The sequence below is a fragment of the Arabidopsis lyrata genome (genome assembly GCF_000004255.2).
Source record: "Arabidopsis lyrata subsp. lyrata unplaced genomic scaffold ARALYscaffold_7, whole genome shotgun sequence".
Lineage (NCBI taxonomy): Eukaryota > Viridiplantae > Streptophyta > Magnoliopsida > Brassicales > Brassicaceae > Arabidopsis > Arabidopsis lyrata.
This window is the reverse complement of record NW_003302549.1, coordinates 12,892,620-12,913,266: the sequence shown is the minus strand read 5'-3', so window position 1 is coordinate 12,913,266 and position 20,647 is coordinate 12,892,620. Positions and strand designations below refer to the sequence as shown.

The 20,647-nt window shown below is 38.4% G+C and overlaps 1 protein-coding gene, 3 long non-coding RNA genes and 1 pseudogene across 13 annotated transcripts; 1 reads left to right on the top strand and 4 right to left on the bottom strand.

Annotated features, from left to right (window-relative positions):
* Window positions 1-816: 816 nt before the first annotated feature.
* On the bottom strand, window positions 817-1,455 carry LOC110226032. The gene is made up of 2 exons (XR_002330151.1): window positions 1,088-1,455; window positions 817-1,007 (listed from the first exon to the last, which is right to left on the bottom strand). It is a non-coding gene; the product is annotated as an uncharacterized LOC110226032 (long non-coding RNA).
* Window positions 1,456-1,754: 299 nt separating this feature from the next.
* On the bottom strand, window positions 1,755-3,622 carry LOC9304274 (UDP-glycosyltransferase 84A1). Its single transcript, XM_002868156.2, has one exon. It carries the CDS (start codon window positions 3,365-3,367, stop codon window positions 1,895-1,897), a length of 1,473 nt encoding a protein of 490 aa, XP_002868202.1. The 5' UTR covers window positions 3,368-3,622; the 3' UTR covers window positions 1,755-1,894.
* Window positions 3,623-12,013: 8,391 nt separating this feature from the next.
* On the bottom strand, window positions 12,014-14,969 carry LOC9304273 (annotated as a pseudogene).
* An 821-nt stretch (window positions 14,970-15,790) lies between these two features.
* Window positions 15,791-18,397, bottom strand: LOC110226901. Of its 10 annotated transcripts, none has more exons than XR_002330785.1 (7): window positions 18,090-18,397; window positions 17,788-17,883; window positions 17,156-17,641; window positions 16,940-16,997; window positions 16,692-16,847; window positions 16,197-16,444; window positions 15,791-16,097 (listed from the first exon to the last, which is right to left on the bottom strand). It is a non-coding gene; the product is annotated as an uncharacterized LOC110226901 (long non-coding RNA). The 10 variants fall into 10 exon arrangements; XR_002330781.1 differs by having other exon boundaries at window positions 15,800-16,097; window positions 16,692-16,997; window positions 17,156-17,194; window positions 17,294-17,641; window positions 18,090-18,396; XR_002330782.1 differs by having other exon boundaries at window positions 15,800-16,097; window positions 16,692-16,997; window positions 17,156-17,522; window positions 17,606-17,641; window positions 18,090-18,395.
* A 576-nt stretch (window positions 18,398-18,973) lies between these two features.
* LOC110226808 lies at window positions 18,974-20,131 on the top strand. The gene is made up of 2 exons (XR_002330725.1): window positions 18,974-19,189; window positions 19,832-20,131. It is a non-coding gene; the product is annotated as an uncharacterized LOC110226808 (long non-coding RNA).
* The last annotated feature ends 516 nt before the right edge of the window (window positions 20,132-20,647 follow it).

Genomic DNA, 20,647 nt, shown 5'->3' with positions numbered 1-20,647 from the left:
ACTGGTTTTTGCTTTATCAATGTCACTAATTTAAAAAAAAAAAAAAAAAAAAGCGCACACAGAAAAATTACAAGGAACAAAAAGATTACGTGTATGATATGGACAAAGCATACAAGGTTCCAAACGCATTTAAGTACACGAGAAATCGACTCATATCAAAAAATGAACTTCTCTCGCCTCTCGTGACCTCGTCAGACTTCTCTGTTCACACACCCTTTTCATCTTCGTCCGACTAAAAACTATTGGGCTCCAAAAAAACTTCTTCTCCAAACACTATTTAATTTAAATGTTGAAAACCAATTTGGTAAACTAAAAGCTTTCTAAACATTTTAACCAGAAAGGTGTTTTTTTTTGTCAAACAACCATAAAAGTTTACAGTTTTAATCAAAAGCGAACAGAATCTCCAAATTAGATTGAATTTCCAGGATATCCGTCATTTTACTCTCCGTATCGGTATCCGTTTTTCGGATAGAAAACCGGATACGGATAACGGATATAAATCTCAGGCCTAACCCCAACGGAAATTGTGTTTTTTTTTTTTTATTAATATGAAAGTTTTACAAGTTAAAAACAAACATGTGCCAAAACTAGGCCTGGGCATATGGGTAACCCGTTCGGGTTCGGGTAAAACCCGTTCGGGTTCGGGTAAAACCCGTTCGGGTTCGGGTTGAATGGGTAATGAATTTATGGTCCATTCGGGTATTCCTATGGTTTCGGTTCCGGTCCGGTTCGGGTATTGTCGGGTTCGGGTCGGTTTGGGTAATACCCGAAGTTTAAAATCACTTTACATACTCAAATGATCAAATAAAGAGAATAGAACATCAAACATGACATTTAAATACTAAATCCAATCCAAAATAACAAAGATGACTACTTAACTCTTAAGTGTTAAGAGTAGATTCCAATCCAAAATCACATAAATCCGATTATTCGAAAAAGAAAAACATAGAACAAGATCCGGTGATGCATAACTGATGAGTGATGACTTTGTTTTGAATCTTTCTCTCCTGGCAAGAAAAAACAATCAAATGTTACTTACCTTAATCACTCAAAAGTCAAAACCGTGAAAATCAATGTAATTACTTACCTTAATCATTCAAAACCTTGGATGTGGAATTCAGGTTCAAACTCTATTAAAGAGAATGACTTTGTAATCGTTTCAGAGACTCGATTAAAGCCAATATGTAAAGACAAAAACTTTGAATTTTAAATCTTTATCTTTGTTTCGACATCTAGGAAGCAATAAAAATCATAACTTTCACCTAATTGTGTTAGCAAACAGACAAATCAAATAAGATAAAAAATGAATGATTCAAACGGAAAGGAGAAGAACTAACCTCCGATTGATTTCGCGATAGAGCTGTCAGTGACGGTAAAGTCGCCGAGTACACAACGAGGGTTTCCAGTTTTAATATTGTGATTCGAGAAGCCGATTGCCGATATATGAGGATAGGCCTGAAGGAAACTCAAACGACAAAAGTCACAAAACCTAAAACCTAGGACATACATATAAGTATATAACTATATAAAACTATATATCTAATTATCTATATACATATATAAACATATGTGTATTGCTTCGGGTTTGTGGGTACCCTAAAAGGGTAACGGGTAATACCCGACCCGACCCGATATCTACGGGTAATCCAATACTCTACCCAATGAGGTAATTTTCTAATACCCTAACCCGCCCCAACCCGATTTTTTCGGTCCGGGTATCGGTTCGGGTATCGGGTCCGGATTTTTTGCCCAGGCCTATGCCAAAACATTGAATTAATCAATTTTACCATGGTTAACAAATACAAAACAAATAAACTTTATAATACACCAATAGAGAGAGATGAAACAATAATAATGCATAATCAAATAGAATTAAGACAGTCAACACTTTAGCCTATTGTCCGTTCTCCTTAACCTTCGATACTCCCATCCCTAACTTCTCCACAAACTCCCTAAAATTCTTATCCGACGAACCTCCTGGAGCCACCGCCGCTTCCGCCTCCGCCTTCCATTTCAAAGCATTCTTCCTCAACTCCTCTGCCTTCTCCCCAATTGTCGCTTCCAAAAGCTTCTCCGCCACTTCCTCCCTTGGCACAACCCTCTCCTCTGCCGCTCCACGGCCTAGTCTAACTCCGGTCTTAAAAACATCGATCATATACACCGCGTCAGTCACTTGATCTCCCCATTGTGGACAACAAACCACCGGAACACCCGAAGACAAAGACTCCATCGTCGAGTTCCATCCACAATGTGTCACGAAACATGCCACTGAAGGATGACCCAAGACTTTCTCTTGTGGACACCAATCCACAATCATCCCATTACCCTTACCACTACTCTCTTTAAGTTCTTGAGGCAAGACATGTGTCTCGACCTTTAGTTCATGCGGTGGAGGTCTAATCACCCATAAGAACGATAAACCCGATTTCAAAACTCCGTAAGAGATCTCCTCGATCTGTTCTTGCTTCAAATACGCAACTGTCCCGAACGAAATGTAGACAACGGATGATTTAGGCCTCGAGTCTAACCACTCGAGGCATTTATCCGTCGGTTTGCAAATGTCACCACTTACGTCGGAAGTAACGGTTTTAGCGACTTTGAAAAGCGGTCCAACGGTTTTAACCGGACAAAGACTTGACATGTAATCAATCACTTCTTGCTCCAATGCGTCGAAAGAATCGATCAGAACACAGAAGGACTTGCTCAGATTCTTGAATTGTCCAAGAATGGCTTCTCGTAAACCGGCGAACGGAGTAGAAGGATGGAGAAAGCTAGGAATCTCGTCGTGCTTCAAGACAGGAACACAAGGACGCTTAACATCGAGGTCAGGCTCTGTTTCTGTCGGGAAAGAAACAGAGCCATCTTGGTAATGGTAATAAGCAGAGAAACAAGCACAAGACTGAACCCAAAGAACCGCACAAGGAATGTTGAACTCTTCCGCCACGTGGCAGACCCATGGAATAAACGGGTTATTGATCAGACACGAGACAGGCTCGTTCTCTTCCTCGTATCTTCTCACAAGTTTCGACACTTCTCGTATCCCAATGCTCTCTAGGTGTGAAATATACAAAGAGAAATCAGCTCTCCGGTCATCGTCCTCTGCCCATTCTTCATCAAAGAACTCAAACCGGATTGAACCGGAACCAACCGGTTTAAGCTCACCATCAACGATCTTGTTGGCTTGTCTCATTTTCTTGCCCCAAAGCTCCGTTGTAACGAAGGTAACGAGTAAACCCTTAGAAGCAATGAGCTTGCCAAGACGAAGAAGAGGGTTCACGTGGCCTTGTCCTTGAAACGACACTAGCATTACATGAACTGGGTTTGGAGATGGACAAGTTTCGAACACCATTTCTGAGATGGATCCCATTTTTTGGTGAAATAAATGAAAATAAATATTCGTATGTTTTGGATATTCTCACATACAAAGAGTTCTTGATTTATATAAAGCGTCAACGGATTTATTTAAACCTACTCACTCACTCTCTCTCGACCACACATCTTACTTATTAGCCACGTACCTCTCTTTTTTTCGTCAAAGACACCCACGTACGTCTCAATTTGCAAATTGACGTGTTAGTTTCTTGATCAGATGGTCAGTTTCGGGGCGGGGGGCGCAGAGATACCAGAAGAAATGATTCATTTGTTTGGATCGACGAGCTCCAACAAATGACTTCAGTGTTAAGAATAAATAAGAAAATCTTTTAGTAAACTGTTGTGTACAGTTGTTTTCCATGAAAATATTTGTTCCATTATACAATAGTTGTTTCCTAATAATATATTTTGTTTTTATACCTCACTCATATATATCAAGCATGTTCATCTCAAGATTTCACTTGCATCATATTATTCAAGAATTAATTACCCGATACACTTAACCGCAAGGTAGTATATACGGGGTCGATCCACAAGGACCAAAGATACTCTAAGGATTTCCGAGACTCGTTCTTAGCTAAAGCGAAGAGTTGTTTTGTTTGAGTTTTCCGAATTGTAAAATAAAAATGCAATTAAATTAAACGATTTAAGTTTCAAGATTTAAAGACATTAGGCATTAGGGTATTTCAGAGATCAATAAACAATGGAAACATGAGACAAGGAATTCAACAATTACGAACCGTTCTTGAACATGAACACAACTTAGACTAATTCTCTTTCAAGACATTAATCACTAAATTTGACTACTCGATTACTAAACTTTCGCATGTAATTTCCTAGTCAAATTCGCATTATCAAACAAGTTCATTTAGTTCACAATGCGTCCTAACTTCAACTTTCGTTGGCTAGAAATACATTGCTCAATTCACATTCTTTCAGACATTCTATCGAACACTTTTGATGCATAGAAAAACCTAGGTTCTACAACAGGGTGATCAATCCTATTCTAGCATTAAAAACATGTGAATCAAAGAACCTAGAGAATGAGAATTCCAAACAACAATTAATCCATTAATCTATCGAATCTCCTAATTAGAACCCTAACACCTAATTAAAAGACTACTCACACATAGCGATTGAAACAAGACAAATAGATGTAAAAGAAAACATGATTGAATTGATAAATAAAGAAGAAGGGTTTAGAAATATTCTCCAAAGTGTCAAAAAGGATGAATCTCTAGAATCCCCAAAAAGCTTACAAAGAGAAGTCTCCAAAATTACAGAAAAGAAAGCGTAAAAAGAAAATTAGGTATCTGGGGTTTTTATACCCAAGTACAAAAAAAAGAAGACAAAACCCGGTTTAGGAAAACCGTCTCGGGACGTCGAGGCTCGGATCGATCGATCCCATGGGTGGATCGATCGATCCAGATATGCTGAATCAATTGTTCTTGGACGGATGATGCTGGATCGATCGATCCCCTCCTGGGATCGATCGATCTCGAGCTACTGGAACTTTTGGCTTCATCGTCACAATTGGGATCGATCGATCCACGCCTTGGATCGATCGATCCCCAGCTCCTGGTGATCTCTTGTACCGTTTCTCCATTGTTTTAGCTCCGAATAGGCTCAATCATGCACAAGATGCTCCGAATCCAGCTCGAGCACCTATAACCTGCAAAGGACTCAAGACACAACCGAAAAGACGCAAAAGACGGACTTTGACACGATAGATGACTCAAAACACGGACTAAACCAAGACTCGAAACCGTTAAAAACGCAACACATCACTACAAAATTGTAATTCTTTTACCAATTTTGTCTAATGAGATTATCATATGTACAATATATGTCATTTCAGAAGTTATGATAATGACATAATTTTAGATAAATAGTTATAAATGGCTTGTATATATGTGTATTTTCAATAATTTTAGTAAGAGATTAATGAGTGATGTTGCATTGTAATGTATATTCATTTATGGAAAATGCTAGATAATATTTTTTTTTTTTGGTAAAATAATGCTAGATAATATACGAGCATAATTGTTTCATACTAAAAATAGGGCAACACAAGATATAGAATGTTTTATCAAATGAACAAGATATATATAAAATTGAATTTGACATAACGTGGTTTTTGCATGTTGCTTTAAAACCGAGGCAGAATAACGTGGTTTTTGCATGTTGCTTTAAAACCGAGCCAACAACTTTCTGCCATATGATCAAGTGTAGTAATATGTCACATCAGTACTGCTTAGTACTAATATAGGGCAGGCGCAAAACCACCAAATTGTGATCAAATGTGGTAAATGAAACCAACTACATTTAATGCCTACACAATGATTAGGATTAGATTTCAAATTTGTACTCTTTGTTTCTTTGTTTGTTTGGGTTAAAAGTTAAATATATAATTCATTAAACTGAAAATGAGGCTTTACAAAAATAAACGGGTCTTAAATCCTACTGAGACAGGTCGTGTATACACAGAACATTAAAGGATCCTATACTTTTAGTGGACAGTGGACTAACAACCCTATTTTTTTTTTTTTTTTTTTTTTTTTTTTTTTTTAAGATACCATTATATTATAATCAAATACCGTTACAACAGTTTAAAAGTCACAGGGATTTTTTCAACAGCAAAGTAGGAGCTATTCATCAAGTACAACAAAGTAACTATTGGAATCTGGCAAACCAATGAGATAAGTAGGTATCATGAGACGTAATTGTAGTAGAGCGAGAGACCGATCTGTCCAGGACAGCGAGCTTACACCTAAGCAAAACCTGGATGTGTTTCCTTAGCTGCGCGACAGACCGAAAAGAAGTAGAGTGTGGTCGAGTGTTGCGTTCAATCCAGATGTTATATAACAGGGCATGGAAGACCAGCTTACAAACAACATTTAGTTTCCTATTTGTGGTAGGTCTCTTAATCCAGTTTAGCAAGCTAGTGAAGTCTGTGAAAACAGGAGGCGAGAGATAGGCAAAGAAATCCAGCCAGAGTACCTTGGAGTAATTACATCTGAAAAAAAGATGATCCCGAGATTCATCCCCATTAAGACAAAGAAGGCAGGAGGAAGGAACAGGCAGGTTCCAACTCCTAAGACGATCTCGTGTAGTAAGCATGTCCCGCACAGTTAGCCAAGCAAAAAAAGCATGCTTGGGTATTTTTTCTTTAAACCATACCTGAGAAAACCAAGGGACAGATGGGCCTGTTGGATGGAGATGTCTCCAGGTTTTTGCGGAGGAGAAAGAACCTTGTGTATGAGTATGAGAGGTCTTCCACAAAAACATGTCTTCCCCAATGTCCAAAGTAGGAGGAGAATGAGATTGAAGGCAGGCTCTTAAGAGTTGAACAGCAGGATGTCTTCCTCTGGGAATTGACCAATTCCCATCATAAGTAGCCTCACAAACCAATGATTGGATATTAATACTTGTAACTCTTGGACCAGCAGAACCAATAATGCTGATAAGAGGCCCTAAGCCAGTCCAGTTATCATGCCAAAAAAGCGCATCACGTCCAGAAACCACGTCGCAAAAAATAAACGGCCTTGCCAAGAGCCGCAGCTTAGTTAACCGACGCCAAATCCAACTGCCTGTTGCTCTGAAATCTGCATCCCAGAAACATCTTCCTCTAATAAGGTGGATCTTAACCCACGAGACCCACAAGGAGCCACCTTGAGAGAAAAGTAACCAGATTAGTTTCAGCCCAAAAATCTTATTCCAATCTGCCAGTCTTTTCAAACCAAGCCCTCCCACAGATTTTGGAGTGCAAACGATTTCCCAAGAAACCTTAGCTCCACGAGCAGTATCCGCCGTCCCATTCCACAAAAAGGCATTGCAAATACACTCAAGATCATGTATGCACTTGTTAGGTAATAAGAAAACCGAAGCCCAGAAGTTGATAGTGCTATTGATAGCTGACTGAAGTAATTGGAGTCTTCCAGCAAAAGAGAGGTGCCTGTTTGTCCAAGAAGAGATACGGCTTTTCACTTTATCCAGAAGAGGCTGATAATCAGTAGCATTTAATTTGTGGGGAAGAAGAGGCACTCCTAGATAACGTACAGGTAGAGCACCATGAGTGAGATTATGAGCAGATGCTAGCTGGGAGATGAGAGGCAGATTGTTTCCATCAAGAAAGAGGCAAGATTTTGCAACATTAATCCCCAGGCCCGAGGCAAGCTTGAACTGATCTAAGATCTCCAGAATAGCCACAAGAGAGGAATCACAGCCATCAAAAAACACCAGCAAGTCATCAGCAAAGCTAAGATGAGTAACTAACGGATTGGAGCAAAGCGGGTGAGTCTGAAAACAACCCTGTAACGCAGCCTCATCCAATTGCTTTGAAAGAATATCCATAACCAGAGTAAAGAGTGGTGCAGAGATGAAGTCTCCTTGGCGGAGACCTTTCTTACCAGGGAAATAACCAACCAACTCACCATTTAGAGCCACTGAAAAAGTTGGAGAAGTAAAGCAGACGGATAGCCAATTGATAAAAACTGGAGGAAGATCAAAAGCCTTGAGAATGTTGATGAGGAAATCCCAGTCGATATTGTCAAAAGCCTTGGACAAATCGATTTGTAAGCATCCTCTGGTCACAGAACCTGTCTTGTTAAAATCAGCCACGAGCTCCGAAGCAAGTAAAACATTCTCACAGAGGAGCCTTCCTTTTATGAAAGCCACCTGATTTCTTTGGACAGCCTTGCCCGTGATGTTCTTGAGCCGTTTGGCAAGAATTCTAGAAATTACCTTATAAATAGTGTTACAGCAAGAAATTGGCCGGAAATCACGGAGTTTATCAGCAGTTACAGTCTTGGGAATAAGAGCCAATATAGTAGCGTTTACCTGCTTGATAAGCTTTCCGGTTTTGAAGAAATCAGTGACAGCCTCAATCAGAGAGGGACCAACAATAGCCCAAGAAGAGACAAAAAAGTCTGTAGTAAAACCATCAGGTCCAGGCGCCTTGTTCCTGGGAAGAGAGAAGAGTGTGGAAGTTACCTCCTCAGTAGAAGGAATAGCAGTAAGTTGGACTGCCAAATCAGAAGAGCATCTGAAATTGTTAAGTTCCTTGATTCTATCAACAGATAAAGGTTGGACTGCTAAATTCTTGGTCCCAAGGAGATCAATGTAGTAGTCAATTAGCATTGCTTTCATTTGAGTAGTGTCAGAAATTTTTTCATCATCATCAGTCCTGAGGTAAGTGATCCGATTAACTGCTTGGTGAGCCATAACTGACTTGTCGAAGAAACCAGTGTTGGAGTCACCTTCATCACACCAACGGATTCTAGATTTCTGTTTGAGGAAGGACTCTTCTGCACTTGAACGAAAAGACCACTGCCTTCTAACCTCATTTTCGTCAGCAAAAAGAGAAGGCGATGGATTAGTAAGCAATTGATGCTGAATATTGACAAGAAGGTCATGGGCTTGAGCTGTACGGGCCTGAATGTTACCGAAAGAATTCCTGTTGAGAGCCTTGCACCTAACCTTAACTGCTTTGAGCTTCTGGCAAAGTAAGAACATACTAGATCCATGCGGATTAGGCAAATTCCAGGCGGCTTCAACGAGACTTGAGTAGTCAGGATGAGTAGTGAAGAATGAGTAGAATTTGAAAGGGACTTTCCTCCTCTCAATAGCATTTGAAGTTTGCACAAGAATTGGAGAGTGGTCAGATCCACCTAGAGCATCGAAGAAGGCACTTGAGTTGGGGAAAGACGATGTCCAAGCCTCATTGGATAAGCATCTATCAATCTTCCGCGTAATGGGATTTGTAGGCTGACCATTGGACCAGGTATGAGAAGTACCTCTGCTTGGCAACTCCAACAGTTCACAGTTTTCAATGCATGATTGGAACTCATTCATACCTTGCAATGGAAGATCATGAGGAATAAGAGAGTAGTGGTCCTCGGCTCTAAGGATTTGATTGAAATCGCCAAGTAGTAACCAAGGTAAATTCCGAAGAAGACTATTATGATTCAGCTCCTCCAAACTGGACCAGAGCTCCCGACGAGCAATCCGACAGTTTCTAGCATAGATGAAAGAGACTGAAAAAGAAAGTCTGGTAGACTGGTCAAAAACTCCACAAGTAATCACTTGATCTGTCTTATTGTAGATAAACACGGATATAGCCGGATCCCAAATGATCCAAATTCTCCCATTTTCAGCTTGAGGAGAGTAGACAAAATCATACCTCCACCCAGGGAAGGTACGAGACAAAATTGAAGCCGCATTGTCTTGCTGGACATGGGTTTCCAAAATACCTCCTAAGATAGGTCTGTTAGAGGCGATCCAATTCTTAAGTTCCAGTTGCCGCTGAGGATTATTTAGATCCCTTATATTATGACAAAAAATCTTCATCATCAATGAACAAAAGGTGCATGAAAGCAAAGCTTTCAAGCGCGATGAAGGGGACGTCCTTTAATAGGAGAACGTCCAGAACTGAGATACTTAGCAGCTTTAGCATGGAGCTTTTTGGCGAAATTCGCAATAGAGACTTCTGCTGCAGTAGGTGGATTGACCTTTGGAAGAACCGAGGCCTCATGCTTCCTAATCTTTGCAGCCTTCTTCTTATTTGGGATAGGAGGGTCTATTTCAGCAGTAGAAATCGGAGAAGCAGATCTTCCTCTAATAAGGCGTTGGCCAATCTGAATTGCTTCCTCTTCCTCTGCGAACTGATGGGCAGTGATTGAGTTGGTTTTAGCCAAATCCACAGGTAAAGGCTTTTGAAATTTTGACATCCTAGACCGTCCAGAAACAACCTGCCACTCATTTGGAGAATCATTTGCTGGGGAATCAAAATACCTATGAGTAGAAGTTGCAGGATCATGAGACACCAACTCCTTTGAGGCCTGAATAGAAACAACAATAGGGGGAGTGATAGCAGGACTCGAAGGTGGTATAATCCTTTGAGAAGGTTTCAATGCAGCTTGAGTAGTAATCGAGGATCTGACAGTGACATTAGTGTGAAGCTCCTTTGGCACAAAAGCTTGATGAGGTGTTGTAGAGGAGACGTCAGGAGCTGTGGGACATCTATGGTAAAGGTGTCCAAATTCACCGCAGTAGTCACACTTTGGTGGGAGCCGAGGATACTCAACCCACACGCGAACCTCATTTCCATCATCGTCTCGCACTAAGACAGATTTTGGTAGAATTTTCTTAAGCAGAATTTCAACCTTGATTCGAGTGTCGACTTTAAGTGGAGGAAGCTGGAATTTTTCAGTATGGAGGGGCTCGCCAATCCCCGAAGCTATAGTACTGAGACCTGGGAGAGAGTATAATTGTGGAGGAACATCTTTAAGAATAACCCAAATTGGTAGAGAGACAAGCTTAATTGGTATGAGAGACGCTGTTGGAGACCAAGCTGTAACCGTGAACAAACAATTACCCGCTTGCCAACACCCGACTTCAATTACCCATTTCCTTGTCGCCTCTGACGGAATGAAGATAAGAACTAAACCAGAAGGAAGACATCGAACGCTTATACGACCCTCCTTTCCCCAAATTGGATTCAGATCCACAAAAATTTTACCAGCTGGTGGAGGGTTTCCATGGAAATGAGCCACAATATGGTCCTTTCAAGTATCTGAGGCTTTGAGGACGACCGAGGCAGGAGCACGAACTGTAGGTGTTCCATCATCTAAGAAAATTGGTTGAGCAGCTTTGGTGAGGTTCCTAAGAGAAGGATTGAACCTATCAGCCCACATAAGTTGAGTATCTTCAATAACAGGAGGAGAACAATCAGCAGAGACCTTATCAAGAAGATCAATCGGGAGCCCGGTCTTAACAACGGAGACATCGGAGGAATCAATAGAACTAATAGGGATAGTCACCAAATCAGAAGCATTGACGGCTAGAGAAGGATGGTTAGATAAATGGCCCAGATCGGAAGAGATCGAAACAGGACCCAAATCACGGTGAATGGTAAGAGTGACAGGATCTAAAGCCAACGAAGAGGAAGGATCCGGTGGATCTGCGAGCGATGGAGGAGCAGAAGACTCAGCCATCGAAGAAAGGAAGAGGGGGAAGGAAGAAGATGTTCTCGACGGTGGCGTGAGGCCAAGCCGACGGCAGCGGCGGCAATTAGGTTAGAGAAAAAAGTCGCCTTTAGTATCGCAGGTTTAGAGAGAAAAAAGTCACCAAATGATTTCACCACAACCCTATTTTTCATTCTGATTACTTTTCTTTTTTCAAATTTTCTTTTATGCTGAACTATTTTTTGTTCTGATACGAGTCCATACCAATGATAAGTACAATGTAGTATGCGAAATTGAGGACCTTGTGGCCTTGTGGGTAATCAAAATCCATACAACAACCATTAAGGTTTAGCACAGTCGAAACCCTAAACCCTAAACCCTAAACCCTAAATAAAAACTATGGATATTGTTGGAGTATGATTTGCACATCTATATAGAGCAAACGAATGGCTTCGAACATATCTACGATGCTCTTATCAATTTTCTGATTTGTTGTGTTATCATTCCTTCTAATGATTGAGTTTTAGCGACATTTAGTTTGATCCACGGTCTGAACATATCCTCCATCTCTTAAACCACCATTTCTTTCAACAATGCTTGCGATCGTGTCTCCGCCAAGAAACGATTTTTCTATGATACCTTTTTAACGCAAGTTTATAAAATTCCCAACAATTGGATAAAATCGTAAACTGAATCACTGTTTATAGAAACATATATCCACTTCTCATCTGCTAGACTAAAGTGATAGGAATCACTCCAACAAAACAATGAGGAAGAAGTACGAGATGAAGAAGTTTTACAAAAAGGAAAATTTCTCATGAAAAAACTAATTGAGGTAACATTTGCTTTTATAAACGCAATAATATCTAGTGCATCACCGCCACGTGTCTTCCAGTCCATCTTCCTAGTCACGCCATCTTTGCATTCGGACCATCACTTCAATTCCTGTCTCACCAACTTGTCCACAAACACTCTAAAATTCCTATCGGATGATCCACCGTACGCCACGGCGGCCTCTGCCTTCTCCTTCCACCTTGATATATCATGGATTTTACCGTTTTTAGCCATGATATATGCATTATTTTTAGAGTCTTTTGTTGTTTCTAGATTATTTTTGAGTCTTTTCAGGTTTTTACACGTTCGGGACCAATTTGGAGATTATGGATCATTCTGGAGTAAAACAGAGAAGTTATGCTACAAGAGCAATTCGGAGACGAAAATTGGTGTAAGTGTCGATCGACACCACCCCTGGTGTCGGTCGACACCAATTCGTGATGGCAATTCGATTTCACGTCTTTTTGAAGTTATGAAGATTTGCAAAAAGTGCCCAGAAGTTTTTCCTATTTTCAAAGAAGTCCATGCACGTTTTTAAGAACATATATATAGATTTTTAGGGTTTTGTTTTAGAGACATCTCTCATATCTCATTCTATTGTATTTTTGGAGCTTGAACCCTTTGGGAGATAATTGGAGAGAGCTCTTCCAGAGAAGATTTCTTAAACTCTTTTACTTCTTCTCTTGATTTCTTAATTCAATTCTATTCAATCATGTTGTTTGTTTCATTCTCCATTTCTGAGTACGTAGTTTGCTTGTTAGGTTTAGGGATTCTCATTAGGGATTTAGATGAATTAGTAAATTGATTACCTATTAGGATTAATCTTTAGAGTTTTTCACCTTAGGTTGTTCTTAATGTTAGTTCTAGAGTAGTTAACTAGAACTTGATCATAGAATAATAGGTAGATTCGAGAGGTCATCTATTACTGGAGCTATCTTAGGTGGGCAGAGATTTCTAGATTCATACGAGAGGTGGTTTAGGAATATTTGTGAACATATCAAACATGTTTTTAATGCTAGTCTAGATCTAGGAGTTCGCATTCGAGAGGGTGGAATTACTTGATATTAGACTTGTTAGTCAAAGCATTCGAGAGGGCGGTTGGCTATACATTAGTGATTTAAGTTCTAGAATGGTTCGATAACAATCCTAATTAATTTGGTAGATTTACTATTAGTATATTTCTTGAAAAATCCATAAGCCTAACGTTTTCATCATCTGCTTTAAAACCCGAATTAAATTGCTTTTTTTTTATTTTTAATATTTATATTTTCTGTTTAGCTTAATTCAAAACATGTTAGTCTATTGTGTGAATACGAGAGCTTTGTGGAATTCGACTCTAAAGTGCTACACACATCTCTTATTTGAGAGAGTAGTCTTAGGTCTTAATTTGACTCACATCACACCTCAGAGCGTTTTCTCTTAGCTCCACCGCCTTTTCCCCAACCGTGGCCTCAAGCAGCTTCTCCACCACTACCTCCCTCGAAACAATCTTCTTGTCAGCTTCTCCGCGGCCTAGTCTCACTCATGGCTTGAAAACATCAACCAAGTACACATCATCAGTCACTTGATCTCCCCATTGCGGAAAACAAACAACAGGGACTCCGGAAGTTAAAGCCTCCATTGTCGAGTTCCATCCGCAGTGACTTAAGAAATAAGCAATTGCAGGATGAGCCAACACTCTCTCTTGGGGACACCATTCCACGATTTTACCCATCTCTTCGAGCTCTCGAGGCAAAACATGTGGTTCTACAAGTGACCCCTCCATGGGAGGCCGAACCACCCATAAGAACGACAAGCCAGAGCTCAAAACGCCATGAGCGATCTCCTCCATCTGCTCTTGCTTCAAGTTGGCTATAGTCCCAAAAGAGATGTAAACGACTGAAGATGGTTCTCTCTTCAAGCCACTCTATGCAGTCACTCGCTGGCTCGGAGATATCTCCTTTAACGTCAGAGCTTATGGTTTCAGCCATCTTGAAGAGCGGACCGACAGGGCTGATGATGGCTTGAGGACAAAGGTTTGACATGTGGTCGATGATATCTTTTTCTAGTTCGCGGAAAGTGTCGATGAAAAGATAGAAAGGCTTGTCGTTTTCGAGTCGCTTGAATTGGTCTAAAATGACTTCTCCGTAAGGTGTATAAGGAGACGAAGTGTGAAGAAAACTTGGGATCTCGTCATGCTTTAATAATGGCAAGCAAGGGATTTCAACGTCGATGTCCGGCTCGGTTTTGGTCGGAAACTTAACTAACCCGTGGTGGTAATAATAATAAGCAGAGAGACAAGCGCAAGACTGGACCCATAGAACAGCAGAAGGAATTTGAAGCTCCTCGGCCACGTCACATACCCACGGCACATAAGCGTTGTTTATAAGACATGTCACCGATTCCTTGTTATATCTCTTAACGAGATTTTTGATCTCTTGTTTTCCGACAGCTTCAATGTTTGGTCGGAAGGCATTGAAGTCGGTTCTTTTTTCGTCGTCATCAGTTAAGCCGTCAGAGAAGAACTCGAACCGGAGGAAACCTAGACCGACGGGTTTGAGCACGCCTTCTTGAATCTTGTTGGCTTGACGCATCTTTTTGCCCCATGGCTGCTCTGTGGTAACAAAGGTGACGATTAAGCCTTTAGAGGCTATGAGCGTTCCGAGACGAAGAAGAGGGCTTATGTGACCTTGGCCTGGGTAAGATACGAGCATTACATGAGGAAGTGGAGACGGTTCCATGGATTTCTATTTTCTATAAGAAGACGAAGAAGAGGGCTTATATGTTTTATTTTCTTTACACTATCCAATTGATGTGAACTCAACACTCAACACTCAACACTCAACACTAAATACAAAATAACAAAAGAAAGTAGCAAAACGAGTGGCAAAAATATCATACACTTCTTCTTCCAAGTTTTATTTATCTCTTCGTACTATCTTGGACGATCTCTATTTGTTAGCGCCATATATACATAGGTATTTCTTTCCATTGGTTCATTTTCTCTTTTATATAAATACTATAAAAACCTAATTAGAATGATCTTATGCTTGTTTTAGATCTTGTTTAGCCTCTTAGGTTTATTTCCAATCTTTGTATGAATTATGAAAATTTTAGTTATTAATTCTATTTATCTTTTTAGATTTCTTAGCTACTCTTTAATTATCATATGGTTATACAAAAATCAAACCAGTTCCTTTACTATCACTCTACAATTTGGACCATAAGGATCACATCTTGAGACTGCTAATTAACAAGAAACTTCCTCATGGAATGAGGCCGATAAGGTGACCATGTTTTCCGTCCAATGTCGCTTACACTACAAGAAATATCTACATTGTTAGCATGAGAAAAGAGCTATTAAATGTCATTAATAGCGATTTCATAAATGCTATGTTATGCCCCTGTTATGGTAGACCTCCCATATACGATAGCATTTTTTCCGTATGCTATTATAGGCCGTTCTATTATAGCACTAATCAATTGTTTTAAAATACTTTCTTGTAGCATATATTTAGTGCTGCTTTATATTGTTTCATAACACTTTTAATCGATGTTTTGTTATATTGTGTCGTAACACTTTTATTTTGCTATTTTGCTATTTCGATTTATATAATTTTTCTATTTTATATTTTACAGAATTTATTAAATTAGATTTATCAATAAATTTATATTCCATAAATCATCAACATAAACAATAACAATATTACATTACCCAAAACAAGTAATACATAATATTATACCGATTCTTATACTAACTTACATTACTAATAACAGAAAATATAGATTTCAAAGCCGACTGTGGTATAAAAATCGTAGCTTTCCTAGATACATCCAAATGGTTGGCTCATAAACGTTCACGAACTCAAGTACACAGTTGTTCCGAGAGTAGTTCCTTACAAAGCTCTTGATACCCGTAGACTTTGCAAATTCTTAATTTTCATCTTCCTGCAGCCATGAATAAGGTAATAAGCAGTCAAGTTATCTATAAGACATCTCAATATCCAACGAATCAAAAATAAGAAATCATTGAATAGAGACAAGTACCCTTAGATTCGGGTTTTTGGTGAACACAATTATCTGAATGCAGAGACAACTATAAGTGCACTCCTCATAACAAATATGAAACATCTAAACTCCATGACCTCAGAAATCTGTTCATAGAAGCCTCACAAAAATACATGAATCACAAACCAACCTCTAGAGTAAAAGCTTTGTGCTTGAGGAGAGATAACTTAAAAGAGGTTGACGTAGAGGAGCATCCAATGAGTCGTTCTTCACAGAAGAGCTACAAGCTACCAAATTAAGTTTAAAACTCATTACTTTCTTTCAACAAAATCAGAAATCCAATCATGAATTGTAATAAAACTCAGATACATATAGACTTGTTCAATGAAACTGCTAAAGTCAAAGACTTTTCTCTAAACTATCAACAAATCAATACCCATTTAGATATGTTTAATCAAACTGCTAAAGTCACAACCTTTCATAAATTAAGGAAAAGAGATAAGAAATCCAACAAAAACTTAAGCAGAAAATTACTTATTTCTAGACTTGGGAAAAACACCCATCCCAAAGATGCAAAAGTAAGATCTAGTTGGAAACATCTTCACTTATGGTAAGAAACAAAACCCCATCAAAGATAAACCAGAACTCTACTCTACTCTTCTATAGGTTAGTGACAAGAATCGTAAGCACCTGAAAGGTTCAAGAGCAACACCACAAAACCAAAATCAACACAAAACAATTAAGAAACAAGCCAGCCAATAATGAGGCAATTCGTCGAACACCTTAAGGGCATGAAAAGGTTCATCAGAACATACACCACTCCACTCCGGTCAAAAGCTTCTAGGAAATAAATCCAACCCAAATCAATCAAAACCTAACAAAATCTAACCCAAAAGCTTTTAAGAAGAAGAAGAATTTGGGGATAAGATCTAAAGCGACAAAGAGTGATAGAAATTGATATAATCCAATAGATCTAGGGGTGTACAATCAAACCAAACCTGACTGATGCAACGAAAACTTATAGCTCAATGGACCATCTGAAGTTAAGAGATAAAACCAAACCTGACTGAGGCAACGAAAACTTATTCTCTTAAAAGATAAACAAGTTGAAAGCTACGAGAAAGAATTCGACGAACCTGACTGAGGCAAAGTAAGAAACGGAGTAGGAGAGAGCCTTGACTGCGTCACTTCTAGAGACTCCTAAGGTTCCATCTCTCTCTTCTTCACAACTTACCAAAAGAATACAAGTTCAAAACAAATGTGATCTCACCATATAGCGTCAAAAGATTCATTCACCCTATAACAAAGGCAAAACAACAACAATCCTCATTTCCGATGAAACCAACATATGATTTTTCATGTAAGCTGTGTTTGATTCAAAATCCGGTTAATAGCCATGGCAGTAGCCTTTTTACACATATACCAAAACTAAGACAAAGTAAGCTTACGATTTTTCTCAATATCAAGAGGTAAGAATTCAGAACCTACACCAAGAAGAGATTGATTAATTAATCTGCATAACTGAGAAAAACAAATAGACAAAGACATTTTCTTAGTTCACAAATCTTACCATGAGCATAACTGAGAAAAACAAATAGACAAAGACATTTTCTTAGTTCACAAATCTTACCATGAAAGAGTAGTTTGTGGCCAGAGAAGAAGCAAGAGAAGAAAAAGAAAAAGAAACCACCATACTTCTTCTCTCCAGGAACATTATTCCCAAACACTGCAAAATTCAGCCCAATTCAAAATTTGTACATGTCTGAGAAGCTTTAAGAAGATACAAAAAATAATTCTACTTCAATACTACAACACCATGACGATAATTCAAGATACAGATTTGGAAGAATATTTCACACGAATTCATGAAATTCTGAGAATCAAAACCGCGAAACAACAGATTCAAGAAAGGAAATAACAGAAACTCTTTACCTGAGAAGCGAAGACCTCTAGCTCACCATGAAACAAACCTCGTGACGATTCAAAAACAAACTTGGTGGCCTCTCGATCTCGATCTAGATCCGTGTCCCGATTGGTGTTATCTGTATCGGAGGAATCGACCATGTGAACCAAGCTGGAGGATGAAGGATAAGGATGGAATGGACGTGAAATGAGGTCGGCGAAGAGCTTTACGGTGGTGGAGTCGGAGTTGAAGAGACATAGGTTTTCGATTTGGGGTTTTTTTTTTTTTTTATGTTTTGTCATAGAGAGAAAATAAGTTTATTATTTGCTTTGGCGCTTAAGTTTTAGATCTGAAATTATTTTTGGCGCTTAAGCGAAATTTTCACCAAAATATTAGCGGAATAAGTGATTTTAGCTTCTGATTTGGTGATGTTCTTACTTAGCGTGATTTTAGTGCTATTATATCGTAATCAAAAATAAAAGTTATCTATCATAGCAGTTACGAAAAATGAGCTATCCTCTTATGCTATCAATGTAGATATTTCTTGATTTCAAAAAGTATCCGACACAAACCCACTAGATTCAGTCGTTTGCGATAAAAATGTTTTAGAAAGTTTTAAAGACTATACATGTTTGTTTACCCCAAATTTTGTTCTCTTTTGATTTTTCTTAGATTAAAACATATTGTTCTTGACAAGATGGTGACAGAAATATAATGCTAATAAATTAGTAAAAGATTTATTCATCTCTCTCTCTTAATCTTTAGTTGCATCTCTAAGAGCATGATTATCGCAAGTCTCTTAGAGTATTCTTAGCAATAATTGTTAATAAAATTAAATCATTAATTGACTAAATACTTAAGTATCGTTCCTTAGGTAAGAGCCAAATAACATGCTAAGAGACGCATACGTGGCTTCCTCCTCTCTCTTTTTGCCCCATATTTTTCTCTCTTCCTCCTCTCTCTCTCTCACGCGTTTCTCTACCAAACGAAACCGAAGGCGATTTGCCTCAAATCAGAAGCAATCGGAGGAGTCTCCGATGTTTATGACCTCCAGCGGAATATCGTGAAGAAGAGAGGTCTCGATTCCAATTTCATCATTGATTCCGCTGGAACCATTGATTATCATGAGGTATATTAATAATAATTATGTTCCGATTCTTTTGTCTTTTTGAAATCAAAGAGAAGAACCCAAAATAATCTAATCTTAGGGTTTATGAGATGCTAGATTCATGGTTGATTTGAACAATTGGGGAATGATGAATTTATATGTAGAGAGGTTTGGTTTTGGTTTTAGGTTTTTTTTTTTTTTATGTGAAACTGCTCTTATTACTAGGGAAGAACTAAAACAATAATCTATTTTGTGGTGATTGATGCTTCACTGGAACAATTAGGCAATGAAGCTTTTAGATGTAGGAAGTCTTGATTTTAGATTTAGTGTTTTGGTGGACGTAATCTGGTCGGAATTAGGAGCAGTGGAGATTTTGAAATTCATGTGGTGTTTCTCTAGTTGATTAGAAGTTCTATTGTATATTCCATTGACGAATTCTTGTGGTTTTAAACTAGTGCACTTTCATGTTTGGGTTGATGATGGGTTTGACTAGTTAGAAGTGAACAAGGGGATTCCTAATTTGTTTATCATTGGCAGCCAAAATAGAGGTTACGAGCCGTTTAAGAGTTAATAAATTTGCAGGTTCTATTAATATCTCAGTTGTCTCTAATTGTATAGCATTAAAATCCAAAGTTAACATTCTAGTTATGGTGACATTAATAGGTTGGAACATTTAGTGTTGAACGTATTGAGATGGAGGTTACGAGCCATGACACCGTGCTCTTACGTGAGATACTTCATGTGTAAGATCAATGGTTATGATCAAGAACCACACAGCAGATTGATATCCAGATCACTACAAGTGATAGCCAGCACAACCTTAGTTTTCTAAACCTCAGTTTTGCTTTTGGGTTATGGACTTTTGGGTTAGAAATGATTGATGGTGGTTGTGAAAAAGATAGTTGATGTATAGGCAATACACTAATGCACACATTGTCTATTTATATCCCCTATTTGAATCCCTTTTTAATCCAAAAACTAGTTTATGTGTAGACCAAAAAGACAAGTTCAAAACCATATCTTTCTTTTCTCCACAAAATCAAAACACAAAAACCAAACACACATAAATTTAATCAAAACACATAATAACCAAAACACTTAACCAGAACACATAATTTTTTAAACCAAAACACGATAATTATGAACCAAAACACTTCAAAACACTTAAAAATTTTAGTAACCAAAAACATTTCAAATTTCAAATTTTGTATCTCATGTATGTTTTAATTTTTTTTAATTTGCAACAATTATTAAATTTTCTATAATTATAAATTTTATTTTTATATTAATATTTATTTTTCTAAGAACCACATGTTAAGAGCCTACCATTAATCACACAAAAATCTTAACTCAAAAATACTATCTCTTAACAATCACTTTTACAAATAAATTACTTAAATATTGCTAAGATTAATTTCTAAGAGACCACCTATAATCATGCTCTAATTTCTCTTTTGCGTATTGTCTTGTAGTTAACAT

Bases quoted from the DNA above. Each gene is read 5' to 3' on its own strand.
- LOC9304274 (XM_002868156.2), bottom strand. From the start codon at position 3,367: ATGGGATCCATCTCAGAAATGGTGTTCGAAACTTGTCCATCTCCAAAC.